A 24,508-nucleotide genomic window follows, 5' to 3' on the forward strand; every position below is an offset into this window, starting at 1 on the left:
CTTTCCTATAGTGAGGTGACTGAAATTGCATGCAGTACTCCAATTATGGGCTAACTAGTGTCTTGTACAGTTCCAGCATAACCTCCCAGCTCTTATAGTCTATGCCTTGGCTAATAAAGGCAAATATCCCTTATGTCTTCTTGACTACTTTATCTACCTGTTCAGCCACCTTCAGCGATCTGTGAACCTGCACTCCATGGTCCCTCTGTTCCTCTGTACTCTCAGTATCCTACCATTTATTATGCATTCCCTTGCCTTGTTAGCCTTCTCCAAATGCATTACCGCACACTTCTCTGGATTGAACTCCATTTGTCACGGTTCTACCCACCTGACTAGTCGTTTGACATCTTCCTGCATTTTACAGCTTTCTTCTTCATTATCAACCACATGACCAATTTTTGTATTGTCTGCAAACTTTTTAATCATACCCCTACATTCAAGTCCAAATCATTGATGTATACCACAGAAAGCAAGGGACGTACTACTGAGCCCTATGGAACCCCACTGGAAACAGCTTTCCAGTCACAAAAACACCCATCGACCATTACTCTTTGCTTCCTGCCTCTGAGCCAATTTTGGATCCAGCTTGCCACTTTGTCTCTTATACCATGGGCTTTTACTTTCCTGACAAATCTGCCATGTGTGACCTTAACAAAAGCCTTGCCTAAATCCACATACACTACATCCAATGCACCAACCTCATCGACTTTCCTTGTTACCTCCTCAGAAAATTCAATCATGTTAGTCAGACATGACCGTCCTTTAACAAATCTGTGCTGTCTGTCTTGCAGCTGCTGTTGCAGGGAACTCATTGATTCATTAAGTATTGTCATAGAATTATACAGCACAGAAACAGGCCTTTCAGCACATCGTGTCTGTGCCGGCCATCAAGCACCTAACTATTCTAATCCCAATTTCCAGGATTTCGCCCGTAGCCTTGTATGTTATAGCGTTTCAAATGCTCATCTAAATACTTCTTAAATGTTGTGAGTGTTCCTGCCTCTACCACCCCTTCAGGCAGTGCGTTCCAGATTCCAACCACCCTCTGAGTGAAAACATTTTTCCTCAAATCCCCTCTAAACTTCCTGCCCCTTACCTTAAATCTATGCCCCCTGGTTATTGACCCCTCCGCTAAGGGAAAAAGTTTCTTCCCATTTAACCTATCAGTGCCCCTCATATTTTTGTATACCTCAATCATGTCCCCCCTCAGCCTTCTCTGCTCTAAGGAAAACAACCCTAGCCTTTTCAGTCTCTCTTCATAGCTGAAATGCTCCAGCCCAGGCAACATCCTGGTGAATCTCCTCTGCACCCTCTCCAGTGCAATCACATCCTTCCTATAGTCTGGTGCTCAGAACTGTGCACAGTACTCCAGCTGTGGCCTAACTAACGTTTGATACAGCTCCATCGTAACCGCCCTGCTCTTATATTCTGTGCCTCTGCTAATAAAGGCAAGTATCCCATATGCCATTCTAACCACCTTATCTACCTGTGCTGCTGCCTTCAGTGATCTATGGACAAGTACACCAAGGTCCCTCTGACCCTCTGTACTTCCTAGGATCGTACCTTCCATTGTATATTCCCTTGCCTTGTTAGTCCTCCCAAAATGCATCACCTCACACTTCTCAGAATTAAATTCCATTTGCCACTGCTCTGCCCATCTTACCAGCCCATCTATATTGTCCTGTAATCTAAGGCTTTCCTCCTCTCTACTTACGACACCACCAATTTTCGTGTCATCTGCGAACTTACTGATCATACCTCCTACATTCACATCGAAATCATTAATGTACACTACAAACAGAGCAAGGGTCCCAGCACCGATCCCTGTGGTACACCACTGGTCACAGGCTTCCACTCGCAAAAACAACCTTCGACAATCACCCTCTGTCTCCTGTCACTAAGCCAATTTTGGATCCAATTTGCCAAATTGCCCTGGATCCCATGGGCTTTTACCTTCTTAACCAATCTCCCATGCGGCACCTTATCAAAAGCTATAGCTGTGGCTCAGTGGGTAGCTCTGTCGCCTCTGAGTCAGAAGGTTGTGGGTTTAAGTCTCACTCAAGACTTGAGTACATAATCCAATACTGACACTCCAGTTTGAGCATAGGTATCAAAGCTTTAGTGCCTTTAACACAAAACAATGTCTCAAGCAGATTCAAATAGGAATAATAAACGTCAAATCAAAGAAAGAGATATTGGGAGGTTGACCAAAAGCTTTGTCAAAATAGTGATTTTCAAAGACAGTCTTAAGGGAGGAGAGGAAGATGAAGAGGCAGAGAGGGAATTCCTAAAGGAAAGCTGAAGGCACAGCCATCAGTGGACCATTCTTCCTCCCTCCTCACCCCCAGTAGGCTAGATGGGCACCAGAGGTGCACCTGCCTGCCACATGCTAATGAAATGCCCTTTCACGGCTCTGTAAGCTCTGATGGCGTGAGTCCTGGAGGGCACCAAAGCTGCCAAGATTGAGTCTTCCAGGAGTTCTCAGCTGAAACATTAGCCTGCCTTTTCTGCTCTTGGATTCTGACAGACTGGCTGTGTGCTTCAGCATTTTCAATTTTTAGTGCAAGTGGAGTGTCATACTGTATCTTCTACTGACCATTCGGGACCTGTGAGTGCTTCATTGGTATGAAACAGCCTGATTTTCAAAACTGCTTCCTCAAATTAGTGAACCATTAGTGCACCATTTTAAATAAAATTTAAAAGATCATCCCAGTTCATCTTTGTACTTTTCCTGGGATATTTCTGCATCTTAATGCTGTTATTTCTGCCCCACTAAAATGTTCTGTATTTGCAGGATTCCCAGCGACAACGAGAGATGATAGAAGAGCGATACTCCAAATATAAAGAGATAGTGAGTTCCCTGCAACAGCAGCTGCGAGACTCAACAAGGAGAATTCAGGAATACCAGGTAAGAAAGGAAAGAGGTTCTGCATAGTCAGTATGAGGAACTAGGCACCAAATTAAGAAGCAGCACCTCAAAGGTAATAATCTCTGGATTATTACCTGAGCCACGTACAAATTGGCATAGGGCAAATAAGATTAGAGAAATTAATGCGTGGCTGAAAGACTGGTGTGGGAGAAGTGGGTTCCTGTTCGTGGGCACTGGCACCAGTACTGGGGAAAGTGGTGGCTGTACCGTTGGGACGGTCTACACCTGAACAGTGCTAGGGCCAGTATTCCAGTGAGCCGCATAACTAGGGAAGTAGAGAGGGTTTTAAACTGAATAGTAGGGGCAAGGGATCAAATTTGTGAAGATATGGTAAATCAAGGAGTAGAGACAATTCAAGAGAGAAAGGTATTATTGTGAGAAGTGATGGACTGGCAGGAAGGGACAGAGCGTACAAATCTAAGAGTAAATCAACAGAGGGTAAGAAAGCTAGCATAAAGGCACTTTAAGATTGATGAGTTAACGGCACAAATAATTGCAAATAAATATGATTTGGTAGCCATTACGGAGACATGGTTACAGGTTGGTCACGACTGGGAGTTAAATATCCAGGGGTACCAGACTATTCGGAAGGACAGACAGGAAGGTAAGGGAGGTGGTGTAGCTCTGATACTCAAGAACGACATCAGGGCGGTGCTGAGAGATGATATAGGTTCTATGGAGAATGAGGTTGAATCCATTTGGGTGGAAATTAGAAACTCTAAGAAGAAAAAGTCATTGATAGGCGTAGTCTATAGGCCACCAAATAATAACATCACATTGGGGCGGGCAATAAACAAAGAAATAACTAATGCCTGTAAAAATGGTACGGCAATTATCATGGGGGATTTTAATCTACATGTAGATTGGTCGAACCAGCTCAGTCAGGGTAACCTTGAGGAGGAATTCGTTGAGTGTATCCGTGATAGTTTTCTTGAACAGTATGTAATGGAACCGACGAGGGAGCAAGCTATCCTAGATCTAGTCCTATGTAATGAGACAGGAATAATTAATGACCTCATAGTTAGGGATCCTCTTGGAAGGAGTGATCACAGTATGGTTGAATTTAGAATACAGATGGAGAGTGTGAAGATAAAATCCAATACCAGGGTCCTGTGCTTGAACAAGGGGGACTACAATAGAATGAGGGAGGACTTGGCTAAAGTGGACTGGAAACAAAGATTTTACGGTGGGACAGTTGACGAGCAGTGGAGGACTTTCAAAGCAATTTTTCAAAGTGCTCAGCAAAAGTATATTCCAGTGAAAAGGAAGGACTGGAAGAAAAGGGGTAATCTGCCATGGGTATCTAAGGAAATAAGGGAGGCTATCAAATTGAAAGAGAAGGCATACAAAGTGGCCAACAACAGCATGAAACTAGAAGATTGGGAAAACTTTAAAGGTCAACAGAAAGCCACAAAAAGAGCTATAAAGAAAAGTAAGATAGAACAGGAGAAAAAACTAGCACAGAATATAAAGACAGATAGCAAAAGTTTCTATAAATATATAAAACGAAAAAGAGTGGCTAAAGTAAACGTTGGTCCTTTAGAGGATGAGAAGGGGAATTTAGTTATGGGAAATGATGAAATGGCCGAGGCATTGAACAGGTATTTTGTATCGGTCTTCACAGTGGAGGACATTAATAACATGCCAGTAATTGACAAAGAGACGAACGTAGGTGAGGACCTGGAAACAATCATTATTACGGAAGAGGTAGTGTTGGGCAAGCTAATGGAGCTAAGGATTGAAAGGTCTCCTGGCCCTGATGGAATGCATCCCAGGGTACTAAAAGAGATGGCGGGAGAAATAGCAGGTGCACTGACGGTAATTTTCCAAAATTCGCTGGACTCTGGGGTAGTCCCAGCTGATTGGAAAACAGCAGATGTGACGCCACTGTTTAAAAAGGGAGGTAGACAAAAGATGGGGAATTATAGACCGGTTAGCTTAACCTCTGTAGTGAGGAAGATGCTTGAGTCTATTATCAAGGAAGAAATAGCAGGGCATCTCGATAGAAATTGTCCCGTTGGGCAGACGCAGCATGGGTTCATGAAGGGCAGGTCATACTTGACAAATCTTTTGGAATTCTATGATGACGTTCCGAGCAAGGTGGACAATGGGGACCCAGTGGATGTGGTGTACCTAGATTTCCAAAAGGCCTTTGACAAGGTGCCGCACAAGAGGCTGCTGCATAAGATAAGGAGGCATGGCGTCAGGGGTAAAGTATTAGCATGGATAGAGGATTGGTTGACTAACAGGAAGCAGAGAGTGGGGATAAATGAGTGCTATTCTGGTTGGCAGTCACTAGTGGTGTGCCTCAGGTATCGGTGTTGGGACCGCAATTATTTACAATTTATATAGATGATTTGGAGTTCGGGACCACGTGTAGGGTGTCAAAGTTTGCAGATGTCACTAAGATGAGTGGCAGAGCAAAGTGTGCAGATGACTGTGAAACTTTGCAGAGGAACATAGATACATTGAGTGAGTGGGCAAAGGTCTGGCAGATGGAATACAATGTTAATAAATGTGAAGTCATTCATTTCGGTAGGAGTAACAGTAAAAAGGATTATTACTTGAATGGTAAAAAGTTGCAGCATGCTGCTATGCAGAGGGACCTAGGTGTTCTTGTGCATGAATCGCAGAAGGTTGGTCTGCAGGTACAGCAAGTACTTGGGAAGGCAAATGGAATTTTGTCCTTCATTGCTAAAGGGATTGAGTTTAAAAGCAGAGAGGTTATGTTGCAGCTGTATAAGGTACTGGTGAGGCTGCAACTGGAGTACTGTGTGCAGTTTTGGTCTCCTTACTTGAGAAAGGATGTACTGGCACTGGAGAGGGTGCAGAGGAGGTTCACTAGGTTGATTCCGGAGTTGAGGGGGTTGGCTTATGAGGAGAGACTGAGTAGATTGGGATTATATTCATTGGAGTTCAGAAGAATGAGGGGGCATCTTATAGAAACATATAAAATCATGAAGGGAATAGATAAGATACAAGTAGAGAGGATGCTTTCACTGGCAGGTGAAGCTAGGACAAGAGGGCATAGCCTCAAGATTAGAGGGAGCAGATTTAGGACTGAATTAAGAAGGAACTTCTTCACCCAGAGGGTTGTTAATCTATGGAATTCCTTGCCCAGTGAAGTAGTTGACGCTTCTTAAGTAAACGTCTTTAAAGCTAAGGTAGATATCTTTTTGACCAATAAAGGAATTAAGGGATACGGTGGGAGCGCGGGTAAGTGGATCTGAGTCCATGAAAGGATCAGCCATGATCTTATTGAATGGCGGAGCAGGCTCGAGGGGCCGGACGGCCTACTCCTGCTCCCAGTTCTTATGATCTTATAAGGCTAGAGGTTACAAAAATGGTAAAAGGACAAAACGAAAGGCTCGTGTATCTGAGTGCACGTAGCATTCAAAACAAAACCGATAAACTGAGAGCACAAATAGAAATAAGTAAGTATGATCTAATAGCCATTACAGAGATATGGCTGCAGGATGACATAGATTGGGACCTGTATACTGAAGGGTACATGGCATTTAGGAAGGACAGGAAGCTAGGAAAAGATGGAGGTGTAGTTCTGTTAATTAATGATGGTATTAGCGCAACAGAGAGGGATGACCCAATTCAGGAAGCCAGGATGTAGAAGCAGTTTGAGTAGAGATGAAAAATCATAAAGGCAAGAAGTCACTTGTGGGAGTGGTGTACAGGCCACCTAACATTAACCACACTGTAGGATGGGGTATAAAGGAAGCAATAATGGGAGCTTGTCAGAAAGGTACAGTGATAATTATGAGGGATTTTAACCTGGATAGACTGGAAAAATCAGATGGGCACAGGTAGCCTAGATGAGGAGGGCATAGAATGTTTTCGGGATAATTTCTTGGAACAGTACATTCTGAAGCCAAGCAGAGAGCAGGCTATACTAGACCTGGTTTTGTGCAACAAGATAGGATTAATTAATGACCTCATAGTTAAGGCGCCCCTAAATAGCAGTGATCATAATATGATTGAATTTTATATTCATTTTGAGGGAAGAGAAGAGTGGGTCCAAGACTAGTATTTTAAACTTAAATAAGGGCAATTATGAGGGCATGAAAGCAGAGCTGGCTAAGGTGAACTGGCAAAGTAGCTTAAGGGATAGGTCAATAGAGATGCAGTGGCAAACATTTAAGGGGATATTTCAGAATACACAGAATAGATACATTTCAATGGGAAAGAAAAATTCCAAGGGTGGGACTCGCCATCCGTGGTTAACTAAAACAGTTAAAGATAGTATCAAAATGAAAGAAAAAGCATATAATTGCACAAAGATGGGAGGTAGGTCAGAAGATTGGACAGGATATAAAAAACAGCAAAGAATGACTAAAAGATTGATAGGTAAAGTTAGAGTACGCGAGGAAGCTAGATAGAAATATAAAGACAGATAGTAAGAGTTTCTATAGATATTTTTAAAAGAAAAGAGTTAACAAAGTGAATGTTGGTCCTATAGAAAGTGAGTCTGGGGAATTGATAATGGATAATGAGATGGCAGATGAATTGAACAGGTATTTTGCATCGGTCTTCACTATTGAGGATACAAGTTACATCCCAGTATTAGCTGTAAGACAGGAAATGGAAGGGAGGGAGGACTGAAGAAAATTATAATCACCAGGTAAGTGGTAATGAGCAAATTGTTGGAGCTGCGGGCTGGAAAGTCCCTGGGTCCTGATGGACTTCATCCTAGGGTGTTAAAAGAGGTCTCTAGTGAGATAGTTGATGCATTAGTTTCAATTTTCCAAAATTCCCTTGATTCGAGGAAGGTTCCATTAGATTGGAAAATAGCGAATGTAACTCCTTTGTTCAAAAAGGGAGGGAAACAGAAAGCATGAAACATTACCAGAAGGACGTGGAGGCTTTGGAGAGGGTACAGAAGAGGTTTACCAGGATGTTGCCTGGTCTGGAGGGCATTAGCTATGAGGAGCGATTGGATAAACTCGGATTGTTTTCACTGGAACGACGGAGGTGGAGGGGCGACATGATAGAGGTTTACAAGGTTATGAGTGGCATGGACAGAGTGGATAGTCAGAAGCTTTTTCCCTGGGTGGAAGAGTCAGTTATTAGGGGACATAGGTTTAAGGTGCAAGGTGATGTGCGAGGCAGGTTTTTTACACAGAGGGTGGTGAGTGCCTGGAACTTGCTGCCAGGGGAGGTGGTGGAAGCAGGTACGATAGCAACGTTTAAGAGGCATGTTGACAAATACATGAATAGGATGGGAATAGAGGGATACGGTCCCCAGAAGTGCAGAAGGTTTTAATTTAGACAGGCATCAAGATCAGTGCAGGCTGGGTGGGCCGAATGGCCTGTTCCTGTGCTGTATTGTTCTTTGTTCTTTGAAACTCCAGGCCAGTTAGCTTAACGTCTGTCTTAGGGAAAATGTTAGAAGCTATTATTAAAGACGTTATAGCTGGGCATTTAGAAAAATTCAAGGTAATCAGGCAGAGTCAACATGGTTATCTGAAAGGGAAATAACATTTAACCAATTTATTGGCATCCTTTGAGGGAGTTACATGTGCTGTGGATAAAGGGGAACCAGTGGATGTATTGTACTTAGATTTCCAGAAGACATTTGTTGAGATGCCACATCAAAGGTTATTGCAGAAAATAAAAGCTCATGGTGTTGAGGGTAACATATTGGCATGGATAGAAGATTGGCTAGCTAACAGGAAACAGAGACTAGGCATAAATGGGTCATTTTCTGGTTGGCAAGATGTAATGAGTGGTGTGCCACAGGGATCTGTGCTGAGGCCTCAACTTTTTATAATTTATATAAATGACTTGGATGAAGGGACCAAAGGTATGGTTGCTAAATTTGCTGATGGCACAAAGATAGGTAGGAAAGTAACTTGTGAAGAGGACATAAGGGGGCTACAAAGGGATATAGATAGGTTAAGTGAGTGGGCAGAGATTGAGCAAATGGAGTATAATGTAGAAAAGTGTGAAATTATCCACTTTGGCAGGAAGAATAAAAAAGAAGCGTATTATCTAAATGGTGAGAGATTGCAGAGCTCTGAGATGCAGAGGGGTCTGGGTGTCCTACTGCATGAATTGCAAAAGAGTAATATGCAGTACAGCACGTAATTAGGAAAGCTAATAGAATATTGTCATTTATCGTGAGGGGATTTGAATACAAAAGTAGGGAGGTTATGCTTCAGCTATACAGGGCACTGGTGAGACCACATCTGGAGTACTGTGTACAGGACTAGTCTCCTTATTGAAGGAAGGATGTAAATGCATTGGAGCCAGTACAGAGAAGGTTTACTGGACTAATACCTGGAATGGGCAGGCTGTCTTATGAGGAAAGATTCGATAGGCTCGGCTTGTATCCAATGGAATTTAGAAGAGTAAGAAGCGACTTGATTGAAATATATAAGATCCTGAGGGGTCTTGACAGGGTGGATGTGGAAAGAATGTTTCCCTTTGTGGGAGAATCTCGAACTGGGGGTCACTTTAAAAATAAGGGGTCGCCCAGTCAAGACAGAGATGAGGAGAAATTCTTTCTCTCAGAGGGTCGTGAGTCTTTAGAATTCTGTTCCTCAAAAGGCGATGGAAGCAGAGTCTTTGAATATTTTTAAGGCAGAGACAGATAGATTCTTGATAAGCAACGGGGTGAAAGGTTATTGGGGGTAGGTGGAAATGATGAAGTAGTTCGATAGGCTGAATGGACTGCTCCTGCTCCTATGTTCCTGTGTGTCCCAGGCTGTTAAGAGAAGCAATAGAGGAAATAGCGAGGCTCTGACTATCATTTTCCAACCATCAGTAAGCATCCCAACTTCTGAAATAAAAACAGAAATGCTGAAAATACTCAGCAGATCTGGCAGCATCTGTGGAGAAGAGTTAACATTTCATACCCATGACCCTTCATTAACTTGAAACATTAACTCGGTTATATGCCAGATTAAAAGAGAGTCAGGGCCATATAACTTGTGAATATTTCTTAGTCAGCTTGTTGGTTTCATTCTGTCTGCCATGTACATTGAAGGGAATGCGGGGAGGGTTGAGGAGGCAGTAGGAGGAAGAAGAAGAGAAATTGATACATGGAAAATGTGAAGTTTCACCCCCTCCCCACCCTGAGGAAAATACTGAGTATCGATTAAGTATAGTCAAGGTAACGCAATGTAATATAAAATACTCTTCACAGCATGTATCAATATCAAGGAATAGTAATGGGGGAGATCCTTTACTCCTGTAATAACTTGTTCCATAACACAAGTTTGATATAATAAAGAAAAAAAAATTCTTCAGGACGTCCCAAAGCGCTTTACAATGAGGTGCTTTTCAAGTATAATCACTGTTGTAGGGAAACACTGCAGCCAATTTGTACACAGAAGGTTTCACAAATGGCAATGAGATAAATGGCTAATGTTTATCCCTCAGTCAAAATCACTAAATAAACAGATTATCTGTCATTATCACTTTGCTGTTTGTGGGAGCCTGCTGTGTGTAAATTGGCTGCTGCATTTCCTACATTACAGCATTGACTGTACCTCATTGGCTGTAAAGTGCTTTGGGATGCTCTGAGGTCATGAAAGGTGCTTTATAAATGTAAGTCTTTCTTTTCAAGTAAACTGTTTTTCATGTTGTTGGTTGAGGGATAAATGTTGGCCGGGATACTGCAGGGAAGCCCCCCTCTTCTGAATCCTGCTGTGGAATCCTTGCATTCATCTGGGAGGGCAGACAGGACCATGGTTTAATATCTTATCCAAAAGATGGCATGTCTTTCAGTGCACAGAAACACCTGCCTAGAATGGGGCTTGAATCCACGACCTTCTGATTCAGAGTGTTCCCACTGAACTAAGGCTGACAAGTAAATAACTGGGACTAGCTCATACACAGATTCTCAATTTTTTCCTATAATTTGGCTGTCTCCAGTAACTCTGCACATCCTCGTGATGGTAAATCCTTGTTTTTATTTCCTTCTGTGAACCTTACGTCTATTAAGCTGAAGATCTAATATATCCAGTGCCAGAGAACTGAAGCTCCATTGTACAATAATCGGCCTATTTTGTCTCTGTGCAATCAACGTGGTTTTGTTTGTGGAAGAATCTGAATGGTTTTTTAATTCTTTGTGGCAGATTATCCGCAAAAAATAAATCCATGGAATTCTCTGCTGAACAGGAAATAAATCAAGCCTATTCATTTTACCTTGCTGTTTGACCCATGTTGAAGGTGCCCCACATCACATTGGTTTTTGGCCACTCAGTCACATGCTGTGTAACAAAGGTTCTATTAGGAGGGAAAGTAACCAATATGTTTTCCAAGTGTAGCACATCAAGAGATCTGGCAACATTTCTGAATAGAAGCTCTCCTTGCTTCCCATCATGAAGGCTGTCTCTAATGAAACTTGCAGAACAGCCAAGAATAACTGCCTACATGTTGTCTGCGTGCTCTGGACAATCAGGTACAGCTCCTGACTGAAAAGAAAGTCAAGAATTTCTCTCTCTTTCTAGTTTTGCCCCCCATCTCCCTACCCATTGCGAAGATGTTGCATCATATAGAGATAGTTCAACGAGTATTAGCTGGCTAATCACTGAGCCCAATCCTCCACTGACAGCAGGGTAGGTAATCACAGGGCATAGATTGTAGACAATTGACAACAGAACTGGGGAGATTTAAAAAAAAAAAATTAGTGACTGATGTTCTGGAATATAGTGTGTGAAAGGGCAGTGGAAGCAGATTCAAAACTTTCAAAGGCAATTGGTTATATAATTGAAGAGGAAAAAAATTGCAGGATTATGGGGAAAGAGCAGGGGTAGTGTTAAAAAATGATCTAGTTCTTTCCCATACGGGTCAAATAGCTGCCTTCTGTGTTGTATGATTCTGTGACTCGTGTCCTCATCCAAGGCTCACATATAACCCCTTCCAACACTGGATAACTTTCAGAAGTGAGACACCGACTGACTTTTTTTTTTCCCGAGCCTAGTGATATTGAGGCCAATTGCAATGGCCATCTCAGCTGAGGTCAGCTAACTCAGAACAGAAGCGGGATCGACCTTGGACCTACTGACCTGTACAGCTCACTGTCACAACAGAATAGGAAGTTACTAAACCAGCCATTAGTTGGTTGAAAATTCTCTGTTATAGACTTGCAGTGCTTTTTTGTCTGCTTTTTTTTCTATTTCTTTCGTTCGTGACCCCCCTCTTCCACCCTCCCACCCCCAGCTTCTTGAATCCCAGATGGCATGCCCTATATGAAGCTATTTTAAGACATGCTATTTTTTTTCCATGTGGCTTTTTTCCATCAGTTTTCATGTGCCCTGGAGCATAGGCACCTTTTGTAAAATCACTTGACACATTTCTTCAGAGATTTGCAGTTTAATTTGGATATTTTAAGGGGATGGGGAGAAGTTATTGGGTAAGGGTAGCAAAGGATTTGGAAAAAAGGCAGGTAAATGGAACTGAGGGGCAGGTCAGCCATGATCGAATGATGAAGTAGGCTTGAGGGGCTGAGTGGCCTGCTCCCATTCCTGATGTTCCTATGAGAGCGAGAAGGAGGACAATGAAAGTGAATCACATTGTATTCTCTCTGGCCTGAATTAAACACTTCTACAAGAATTTAGTTTTGCCAGTTGTAACCAATCCAAGGAGGGGAAAAATAAAAATGTGTGTGAATTTAGCTGCGGAATATGTGCACACAGGCACCGATAGTCATTCTGGCACAGAATGAGGCCATTCCTATGACATAGCACACTAACCCACCAGTGGATAGAGGGAATGTGGGTTTTGAAGGACCAAGAAGAATAACTTCCTTTTCCAATGTTAGAGAAAAGCAGTGGCAGACTGTTTTTATCTGTTTAAATATGTTTTACTTGAGAGAGGCTTGATTTAGGTCTCAATTACAAGGCAGCTCTTTAAAGTATCTCCATTACCATAGAAACCTGTAATGTATACAACTATGATTATCTGAGCATCTTTATTCTAAATGTCGTTGTTGTACGTACAAATCTCCTGATTGTGTTATTCCTAAGGTCTAGTTAATGTGACTATCACATTGTATGTGCTATTACACAATGGTAAATAGTCCTACTGTTATAATATAAAAGGCTGTTTTCGGTACAAGTTTTTTTTTTGTGAACTGCTTTTAAAGTGTTGGATTTGTATACATAACAGTTATGTGCTGTGGGTATTTTTTTCATATTCTTTCATGGGATGTGGGCATCACTGGCAAGCAAGCATTTGCTGCCCATCCCTAATTGCCTTTGATCTGAGTGGCTTAAAAACAAGAAATGCTGGAAATACTCAGCAGGTCTGGCAGCATCTGTGGAGAGAGAAGCAGAGTTAATGTTTCAGGTCAGTGACCCTTCATCAGAACTGAGTGGCTTGCTAGGCCATTACAGAGGGCAGTTAAATGTCAATGTTAAATGTCATATGAATGGTCGTATGTCAACCACATTGCTGTGGGTCTGGAGTCACATGCAGACCAGACCAGGTAAGAATGGCAGATTTCCTTCCCTAAAGGACATTAATGATGGGTTTTTTTATGACAATCGATTACTGATGACCAGCTTTCAATTCCAGATTTTTATTGATTAATTGAATTTAAATTCCACCAGCTGGCATGGTGGGATCTGAACCTATATACCCAGGGCATTAGCCTGGGCTTGTGGATTACTAGTCCAATGACCTTACCACTACGCCACCATCTCCCCTATGGTATGGTAGTGCAGTGGTTATTATTACTGAACTAATAATCCAGTAAATCTGAGTTCAAATCCCACTATGACACTTTGAGAATTATATTTCAGCTTTAAAACAAAAATTTGGAAACAGTATTAGTCGTTATTCGTAAAAGTAACCATGAAGTTATCAGATTGTAAAAACGCTAACGGTTCACTCATCTCCTTTAGGGAAAGAAAGCCAAGGTCCTTACCCAGTCTAGCCTACGATCATATGAATTAGGAGCAGAAGTAGGCCATTCGGTGCCTTGAGCCTGCTCCACCATTCAATAAGATCATGGCTGATATATTTCTGACTCAGATTCCACACTCCCATCTATCCCGATAATCTTTGATTCCCTTGTCTAACGGGAATTTAACTACCTCCGCCTTAAAAATATTAAATGACCCCACTTCCACCACCTGAGGCAGAGAGTTCCAAAGTCCCACAACCCTCAGAGAAAGAAATTCTCCTCATCTCTGTCCTAAAAGGGCGACCCTTAATTTTAAAACAGTGCCCCCTAGTTCTGGACTCACCGACATGTGGAAACATGCTTTCCAAATCCACCTTGTCAAGACTATTCAGGATCTTGTGTACTTCACTCAAGTCTCCCCTCACTCTTCTAAACTCCTGTGAAAATAAGCCCAGTCTGTCCAACCTTTCCTCATAAGGCAACCCGCTCATTCCAGGTCCCAATCTAGTAAACCTCCTCTGAACTGCCTCCAACGCATTCACATCCTTCCTTACATAAGGAGACCAAAACTGCACACAGTATTTGAGATGTGGTCTCACCAATGCCCTGTATAACTGAAGCATGACATCCTTTTATTTTCAATTCTTCTCGTTATAAAGGATAGCATTCCATTTGCCGCCTTTATCACTTTCGAATGACTAGCGAATTTTGAAAAATTAACACCAACGCATCTACTACCTCATTAGCCACCTCTTTTAAGACCCTAGGATGAAACCCATCAGGACCGGGGACTTGTCAGCCCACAGCTCCATCAATTTGGTCAGTACCACTTCCCTGGTGATTGTAATTTCACCAAGTTCCTCTCTTCCTTCCACTTCATGATTTACAGCTATTATTGAAATGTTTTTTATATCCTCTATAGTGAAGACAGAAGCAAAATATTTGTTCATTTCATCTGCCATTTCCTTATTATCTACTATTAACTTCTCATTCTCTAGAGGGCCAACACTCACTTCAGCTACTCTTTTCTTTTTAAAATACCTGCAGAAACTATTGCTATCCATTTTGACATTTCTATCTAGCTTCCTCTCATACTCTAAATTTTTTTTCTCCTGATTAACCTTTTAGTCATTCTCTACCGTTCGTTATATTCTGACCAATCATCTGACCTGCCACTCTTCTTTGCAAAATTATATGCTTTCTTTCTTAAGTTTGATGCTTTCCTTAACTACTTTAGTTAACCACAGATGGTAGGTCCTTCCCTTAGAATTTTTCTTTATAGTAGGAATACACTCATTCTGAGAATTCTGAAATATCCCCTTGAATGTCTGCCACTGCTTCTCTATTGATCTATCTCCTAGCCTAGTAACCCAGTTCACTTCAGCTGGCTCAGCTTTTTTGCCCGCATAGTTGCCCTTATTTAAGTTTAAAATACCAGTCTTAGATCCACTCTTCTCTCTTTCAAACTGGATGCAAAATTCAATCATATTGTGGTCACTGCTACTTACTCTGAGGTCATTAATTAATCCTGTCACATTACGGAATACCAAGTCTAATATAACCTGCTGTCTGGTTGGTTCCAGGATGTGCTGCTCTAAGAAACTATTTCGAAAGCATTCTATGAACTCCTCATCAAGGCTACTATTGCCAATCTAATTTTTCCAGTTTATCTGTAGATTAAAATCACCCATGATTATTGCCATCCCTTTATCATAAGCACTCAATATTTCTCCTTGTATACTTCGTCCTACATTGTGATTACTGTTCGGGGGCCTGTAGATCACTCCCACTAGTGACTTTTTTCCCTGACTATTCCTCATCTTCACCCAAACCAATTCTACATCCTGATCTCCTGAACCAAGGTCATCTCGAACTATTGCACCAATGCCATCCTTGATTAACAGTACTACCCCTCCACCTTTACCTAGCTTCCTATTCTTGAATGTTATATACCCCTCAATAGTGAGGACCCAATTCTTGTCATCCTGCAGCCACGTCTCCGTAATGGCTATTAGTGCACGTTGAAGTAAATAAATATGATCTATCACTTCATCTACTTTTAATGAATGCTACGTGCATTAAGATACAGAGCCTTTAGTTTTGTCTTTTTGTTATCTTTGTAACATCTAGTCTTGACTGTTGGTGTGTTCTTAGGTTTTTTTCTCCCTGTCCCTTCCTGCCATTCTTTGGCCTTCGTTTCCCATATTACTATTCTGCTCTCCTGCCTTGACTCTACCCCTTGATTTGCTACATCTACCCAAGCTTGATCCCTTTCCCCCCTTGTTTAGTTTAAAGCCCTCTCTACTTCCCTAGTTATATGGTTTGCTAGAACACTGGGACCAGCATGGTTCAGGTGCAGACCTTCCCAACGGTATAGCCCCCACTTTCCCCAGTACTGATGCCAGTGCTGTATGAACTGAAACCCACTTCTCCCACGCCTATATATGGCTCCTGTCCCATACCAATGTGGTTGACTCTTAGCTGCTCTCTGCAGTGGTCCAGCAAGCCACTCAGTTGTATCAAACTGGTACAAAGAATGGCGATTTCAGAGGCTCATGACAAAGGCCCACGGCCACCCTCTCAGGGTAACTAGGGATGCGTAATAAATGCTGACCCTCCCCACATCCCAAGAATTTTTTTTTTAAACTTGTGGTTTGATTTCCCGTGAGGTTTCTATGCATATTCACAAATAGTTCCCATGTTCACATCCCTCGATGTTGGGGACCAAATGACAATTGATGGTTTGCTCGGGTGCTTTAAAAAAAAGGATTTTTCAAGAATCTCTGTCGAGTAGTAGAATGTCTGTTTAATTTTTAAAAAAATTATTCTTTCATGGGATGTGAGCGTCGCTGGCCTGGACAACATTTATTACCCATCCCTAATCACCCTTGAGAAGGTGATGAGACGCCATCTTGAACCACTGTAGTCCAATTGTATGTAGGTTACACCCATAGTGTGGGTTCGGAAGAGAGTTCTGGGATTTTGACCCAGCAACAGTGAAGGATTGGCAATATAGTTCCAAGTCAGGCTAGTGTGTGGCTTGGAGAGGAACTTGCAGGTGGTGGTATTCCCATGTGTCTGCTGCCCTTCTCCTTCTAGGCAATAGAGGTCGTGGGTTTGGAAGGTACTTTTGAAGGAGCCGTGGTGAGTTTCTGCAGTGCATCTTGTAGATGGTACACACTGCTGCCACTGTGCCTCTGTGGTGGAGCGAGTAAATGTTTCAGGTGATGGATGGGGTGCCAGTCAAGAGGGCTGCTTTGTCCTGGATGGTTTCGAGATTCTTGGGTGTTGTTGGAGCTGCACCCATCCAGGCAAGTGGAGAGTATTCAATCACACTCCTGACTTGTGCCTTGTAGATGGTGGACAGGCTTTGGGGAGTCAGGAGGTGAGTTACTCGCCACTGAATTCCCAGCCTGTTGCCTGTTCTTGTAGCTGCAGTACATACATGGCTGGTCCAGTTCATTTTTTGGTCAATGGTAACCCCAAGGATGTTGATAATGGGGGATTCAGCGATCATAATGCCGTTGAATATCAAGAGGAGATGGTTAGATTTTCTCTTGTTAGAAATGGTCATTGCCTGGCACTTGTGTGGTGTGAATGTAACCTGCCACTTATCAGCCCAAGCCTGAATGCTGCAGATGGATAAGGACTCCTTCAGTATCTGTGGAGTTGCGAATGGTACTGAACATTGTGTAGTCATCAGTGAACATCCCTACTTCTGACCTTATGATGAAGCAGCTGAAGATGGTTGGGCCTAGGACACCACAGCAGGATATAGATCGGTTGGAGACTTGGGCGGAGAAATGGCAGATGGAGTTTAATCCAGACAAATGTGAGGCATTTTGGAAGGTCTAATACAGGTGGGAAGTATACAGTAAATGGCAGAACCCTTAGGAGTATTGACAGGCAGAGAGATCTGGGCGTGCAGGTCCACAGATCACTGAAAGTGGCAACACAAGTGGATAAGGTAGTCAAGAAGGCATATGGCATGCTTGCCTTCATCGTTCGGGGCATAGAGTATAAAAATTGGCAAGTCATGCTGCAGCTGTACAGAACCTTAGTTAGGCCACACTTAGAATATTGCGTGCAATTCTGGTCGCCACACTACCAGAAGGATGTGGAGGCTTTGGAGAGGGTACAGAAGAGGTTTACTAGGATGTTGCCTGGTCTGGAGGGTATTAGCTATGAGGAGAGGTTGGATGAACTCGGATTGTTTTCACTGGAACGACAGAGGTGGAGGGGCGACATGATAGAGGTTTACAAGGTTATGAGTGGCATGGGCAGAGTGGATAGTCAGAAGCTTTTTCCCAGGGTGGAAGAGTCAGTTACTAGGGGACATAGGTTTAAGGTGCGAGGGGCAAAGTTTAGAGGGGATGTGCGAGGCACGTTCTTTACACAGAGGGTGGTGAGTGCCTGGAACTTGCTGCCGGGGGAGGTGGTGGAAGCAGGTACGATAGCGATGTTTAAGAGGCATCTTGACAAATACATGAATAGGATGGGAATAGAGGGATACGGTCCCCAGAAGTGCAGAAGGTTTTAGTTTAGACAGGCATCAAGATCAGCGCAGGCTTGGAGGGCCAAATGGCCTGTTCCTGTGCTGTACTGTTCTTTGTTCTTTGTACCCTGAGGGACTCCTGCAGTGATGTCTTGAGTCTGAGATGATTGACCTCGAACAACCACAACCATCTTCCTTTGTGCTAGTTATGACTCCAACCAGTGGAGAGCTTTCCCCTTGATTCCCATTGACTCCAGTTTTGCTAGGGCTCCTTGATGCCACACTTGGTCAAATGCTGCCTTGATGTTAAGGGCAGTCCCACTCACCTGCCCTTATTAATGTTTTGCTCATCAAGATGCTTATGTTAGAGTCAGGAGTAAGTACACTTCCCTGGGCACTCTGGGCTTGCATGCACACTCGCAAGCCAGGTTTAAGCCCCAAGCTCCCACTAATTTACTCAGTGTACCTTTATCCCTCAGTTCAGAAGAGCACCTGTGACTGAATCAGCTTGACATTTCTCTTTTTTCCTCCAACAGTCGTCCCATCACACCTCAGAGCGAGGTTGCCAATTGATGCCCAATGTAAGAGCAGTTTGTGCTCATTTAAGTACTGGATTAAAGCTGCCTAAACTTAAGTCACAAAGGATTCTAATAAAAAAAGAAGCCAACTGATGTGTGTTTCTTAAAGAGAAATAACCAAGAAACTTTTTTTTTAATGCTGGTAATCAGGAGGAAGCGTCCGACACTAGCTTGTGGAATGAGCGGTTGGATGGTCTGCCTGTCACACAGCGTGATCAAAATGGTTCCCCTACCAGCTGTTTCACTGCAGACGCAGGCTGTGAGTATACATAGGATCCTCCCTATCTGCGAGCCATTGTGTGGGGTATAACATTGTCAGGGCAGTGTGACGAAAATAGAGTCTGGGTTCTGGCCAACAGTCAGGTATTGATGAAATCCCTGTTCACAAGGCTGATGGTCAGAGTACCCACAAGTGTTAAAGTTCGGTTTTAATGAGCGATATCCATGGTGCTGACCCAAACACGACCTTTATAAACTCTTGTGCATTAATTGCGGGAGATGGGGGAGATTCATCTATGTTTTTGGTCTCTGATGTACCAACAAAAATGTTTCCTTTATTTTCACACAATTGTTATGATTTTTGAACACTGCATCAGATTGAATGGTCACAGGAAATGAATGGGCTACCATTTTTTCTTCACTGGGAGATGTGATGGGAGCTTGGCACGCGATGTGTCTGAGGATGCGCCAACCCTAGCAATGCACAAGAGACTCTAGTGATCCAGATGAAATTGCTACCATTGCAGGTGCCGGCATGGATTGCCATTCCCTACATCAGCCTCGCAACCTCCCAAAGATCCAATATGTGGCATGACCGGAAGTGCGCGACCAAAATGCAGTGAATACATCTTTCGCACTGCGTGATGTCAAAATTCATAGAATTACATAGAATGTACAGCACAAAAGCAAGGCATTCTGCCTAATTGGTCTGTGCTGATGTTTATGCAACACACTTGCATCCTTCCATCTTACTTCATCTAACCCTATCTGATTATCATATTCTTTTCTTTCATGAGCTTATCTAGCTTTCCCTTAATTGCATCTATGCTATTTGCCTCAACTACTACTTGTGGTAGCAAATTCCACATTTTAACCATATTGTGGTTTACGAAATTTCTTGTGAATTCTTTATTGGATTTATTGTTAACTAGCATATGGCTGTGGTTTTGGATTCCCATAAGTGGAAACATTTTCTCTACCCTATCAAACTTTTTCCTAATTTTAAAATCCTCGATTTGGTCACCCCTCAGCCGCCGCCTCCTAGGGAAAAGAGCCCCAGCCTGTTCAATCTTTGCTGATAGTTATAACTTCTAGTTCTGGTATCATTCTGATACATCTTTCCCACACCTTTTCTAGAGTAGGGCAAAACTGTTCACAGTCCTCCAAGTATGGTCCAACTAAGGTTCTACACAAGTTTAACATAACTTCCCTGCTTTTCAATTCTACTCCTTTAGAAATGAATCCTAGTTCTTTGTTTGCATTTTTATAGGCTTGTTAACTTGCATAATTCAATGTGGTGTGTGTAATAAAGCTTCCACTTCTCTGCCAAATGAAGACAGAATGAATGAGTGAAAACAGAGAGCATTTAAAAATATATACATAAATGTTACTACTCTAAAACTACCACTTTAGCAGACAGTCTTCTGTGCAGAAAAATTGGACATGGCAGGGTGAAGTAGGAGGATAAATGAGAATTCCCACTGAGATTATGAAGCTTTGCACAGAATGCTGCTCTGGAGAGCCAAGAGATACTTGTGAAGAGATACTTTAACTGTCCTGATATATAACCTGATGTTTTCCATTGTTTGTTTTGCCTACACGATCTGGTTCGTGTGCAGTTCCTGTTTGACCACTATTGACTTTCAGTGCTGTGCCTTCTTAGAGCACATGAACAGGTAGAATTTCAACCTGTTCCCCTCTTCAATATCCAGGTTGTGCAAATTTAGCTGCTTCATGCTGGTGGTAGAAAGCATGCAGTTGGCTTCAGCAGTCCTGTGCTAGTGATGGGAAATTTGTCCAGAGGTCCTGCTCTCGATTGCAATCCACTGATTCCCGGTAGACATAGGGTAACCAGGCAGGATTAGGCTTGGCTGCGATGCTCCTATGGTGGAATAGGTTGATGGTTGTTGCTATCCAAGTTCACGCATGAAGAATGGCAAAGTAATGGAGGGCATTCATCAAGAGTGTATGTCTGCTAAGTGGAGGAGAGAAAATTTGAGGATGCTAGAGGGGAGAAAGGAACTGTAACCTTTTGGAAGGGATTTGGGAAAAGAATTCAGCTCCTGAGACTTGGCTGTCTGTTTCCTCACCCCAATATTTTCCAAATACCCTTGCTTCCCATGCTTTTTAAAAGAGGAGACAAGGGACTCAGCCAACTGGATTTGAATGGGGTGGGGGAGGCAATGTTCCTTCTAACTTTCTTTTGTTCTGTGTGGCCTGTCTACTGCATTGCGCTAGTACTTTAAAGATTGCTGCGTGGTCGCACACGTCTTAAAGGAACGTCGCATGTGCGACCTGTTTATTGCACTGTGTGGTACATTCAAGGTGACCATGCTCCTGTGCAGCTTAGGGCATTGGTAGGCAGGGGGGTTCAGGGAGACAGGATATAAGGCCATAAACTCTCATCTGTAGACAGATCACTTAGCTGTGTTGTGATTCTCTTTCCTTGCAGCACCAAACGGCAGTAGCAGACGAAGAAATCTGCCTTCCGGAAAGGGAGACGCAAGCCAAGGAAGTGAGCTCAGTAGGGCTGCTAATGGAAGAAAGTCTCCTGCAGAAAAGGACAAGTATTAGGTCATAAAGACCAAGCGACACTGTATGTTTCTCCAGCAGCTTTAATGGATGGCGGCTCACCTTGTATCAAGCGACGTGGCTGTGAGCTTTTACTGAAATGTGTTCCCATCCATTAAACGCGAGGAAGCAGTAGGCACTCAAAGTGCCTCTAAAAGCACAGTCTTTTCAATTTATTTCCTTTGTATTTACCAACGCAAGAAATGTGTGCCAAAATTAATATTGGAAAAAAATCCCTCAATGCCACCATTTTGAAAGCTGTAAAATTCTAAATTTGCAGTTGTTCAACCCAGCACAGTTCAAGCGAAAAGGGGGAATGTGTTTGCTAGATAATGACCAGAGGCTCTTAGCTTCAAACAGTCAAGCCCTTTGTAAAAATGATCCCCCAAAGCAATTTAACAGGAGGTGTAATGTGTGAGAAAGGACTCCTCTCCAGCATCTAATCTACCTCTTTCATTAAAGATAACAAGGGCCCAAGGGAAGGTTGCATTGCTGGGTGAAGAGATTCCTCTTGGGATCAGAGGGTGATTTTTTTGAGTGTTAAGTGGTGTCCTCCTCTAACTCCTTTTGAGGTCAGGTACGGGGAGGAGGGATGACCGAGGCCTCTCTAGGTTCACAGTTCTGGCTACACTGAGTCATGTAGGATCTGACGTGTGTCTGGAAGGAGTTATACGAACAGGTGAGACAGTGTACTGGATGACAGGAGTGAACATGTGGGTACAACTGACGATGGGGTGTTGGGAGAGGTGGTAGGCTGGGGAAATGGAATGGGCCCTCCTATATCTGCTTCCTTTGTCAGTGCATCACGAATCGTGCCTTTATTTGGCTTGGATGGGGGAGGGGTGATGGTCTGATTCCTTCCTACATTGAGGTTTTCGACAATGCAGGGCAAGCTGGCCTGAGCAGTGCCTGTAAAGGCAGTCTGGGGAATCTGTCAGCCTTGTGCAGATGAGGTACTGTCCTCTCACCTCGCATACTGACATAATGCAATCCCACTCTCTTGCAGGCACCCAATTTTACAAAAATGGGGGAGCTTCTAAAACCCTAAAATGAAATGAAATAGACCTTTTTTTTGGTTATATTCTAGGCCGAAACAAAATGGAGAAGAGGCAGAACCACACCTGTAAGGATATTGCATAGGTGCATTTCCAAATGGTCCAGTCTTGTTTACATGTCAGAAGCATACAGAGGGATTGTTTTATCAGTGCTCTAAATAGGACTATATTGTCTATTCATTAGGCTGGGATAAAACACACTTATTTCTGTCCAATCTTTTAAGGATAGCGAGTAAAAACCAAAACAAAAAGGGATTGGTTATCATTTTTCAACAAGAAATGAATTCCTCAATGAGGGCTGAAGGGAGCACTATGTGGAGACAGGCTTGAAGGCGGGTGTGGCCGGGAAAATATTGGGGAGCCGCTTCAGGATGGCTCTCTGATGCATTCCTGCAGCTGGGGCAGTTTTCTAGGGGCGGACAGGGAACTGGATTGGCTGCCTGCACCAGAGGCGGGCAACCAATAAGGTACTTAAGGCCCTAGTTAGGTTGATTTTGTAGCCTCGCTGGCCTTTGTCCAGTGGCTGAGTGGCACCCCCCCCTTGCCACCTGCGATGCCCATCAGCTTAATGGAGGTGGCCTCGCTGCGGCAAGCTAGGGGGAGACCATCGGGCCGGAGGTTCCATACCCCAATGAAGGAAAGGACATGCCTGCAGCCCGAACTATTCCTACAGAGGGGTTTCTCCTCTGCTCTGGGGTGCATAAGGCCTCTTAATTCTTGACTTGTTTCCACATCTCCAAGGGAGCCTCCATGTTGAGGTGCCCTTGCAGTCCCTGACCTGCCTGAGCAGCACCCACCTCTCCCGGTGGGGCTGCCATGTCTCCAAAACTGACAGCCCTCTGGGCCTCCAGCATCGAGAGCCCACCTGCCATCCTTAATAGCATGGCAAGAGCGGAGACAGCCCCTTCTGGAAAGATTGTGCCTTTGGATGCATTGCTGTTTGGTGTGGATTCGGGACGCCCATTTGGTCCTGATGTCAGGGTCCCAAAGCCGGTGGTAAAATCCAGTCTTATATATCACTTTGCATTGTGTAATTAAGTTAACCAGATAGGGTTCCACATCTTAATGGTACAAATTAGGCAACGAGGAAAGCAGTATGGTGCCCATTTGGAGTAAGATCTCTCTCCTTCTCCCCATCCTGCAGTGTTTCCAGTTGTTTTAGCAATGTGCTGTAAGCCTTAGATTTTGCCTCACCAGCTAAACACAGCCCTCATGAATGAACCTCAGCAGAACTGCACATTGCTGATTGCTGTGAATTGTATAAGTATCAGTTACTTTTATCTTCAGGATTCATTAACCTCCTGGGCGAGCCTCACATCAGTCATCTGGTGGGAACTTATTTTAGACGGCGAGTAGAGGAGACCTGTTCTGCTTCAGACTGGTGGCTGAAAATCACAGAGGCTGCAGCCAATTTCAGAAGATGATGATATTGCAGTTCATAGAGCCAAAGTCATTATGTTTACAAGATCCCATATATCTCAGTAGTTGTAATTCCTGAACCATTTTAGGTTGATTTAGCTTCTTAGAAGGGGCTGCAGTTGCACACTGCACTGAGTATAAAAAGTCTCCCAAGTCTCGTGCAGTTCATCAGAAATCTTGCACTTGGCGGGGGGGGGGGGGAGGTGGTGGTAGGGGAGGGGAGAATGCTCAGCAGCTGCATGCACCAAAGTTCAAAGAAACGAGGAGAAAGAAAGCATTGTGTCTTAGTGAAGCAGCAGTTTCACAACATTGATAATAAGGGAGCAGGATGTCTGAAGCTGGCCTACAGAGACCAAAGCCACACTTTGGCTTTCT

General features: G+C 43.3%; 1 protein-coding gene across 7 annotated transcripts in view; it reads left to right on the forward strand.

Moving 5' to 3' along the window:
• Nucleotides 1-24,307, forward strand: part of LOC137373594 (centrosomal protein of 128 kDa-like) — a 442,182-nt gene extending 417,875 nt beyond the window's left edge. For 6 of the 7 annotated variants that reach the window (XM_068038587.1, XM_068038589.1, XM_068038591.1 and 3 more), the window contains 3 exons: nt 2,795-2,908; nt 19,020-19,128; nt 21,541-24,307. In XM_068038587.1, the coding sequence (XP_067894688.1) occupies nt 2,795-2,908; nt 19,020-19,128; nt 21,541-21,662 (345 nt within the window). In that variant the 3' untranslated portion in view covers nt 21,663-24,307. The remainder of the gene's footprint in view (nt 1-2,794; nt 2,909-19,019; nt 19,129-21,540) is intronic. The other variant, XM_068038590.1, reaches the window with a different exon arrangement.
• The last annotated feature ends 201 nt before the right edge of the window (nt 24,308-24,508 follow it).

Source organism: Heterodontus francisci, chromosome 9 (assembly GCF_036365525.1).
Source record: "Heterodontus francisci isolate sHetFra1 chromosome 9, sHetFra1.hap1, whole genome shotgun sequence".
NCBI lineage: Eukaryota > Metazoa > Chordata > Chondrichthyes > Heterodontiformes > Heterodontidae > Heterodontus > Heterodontus francisci.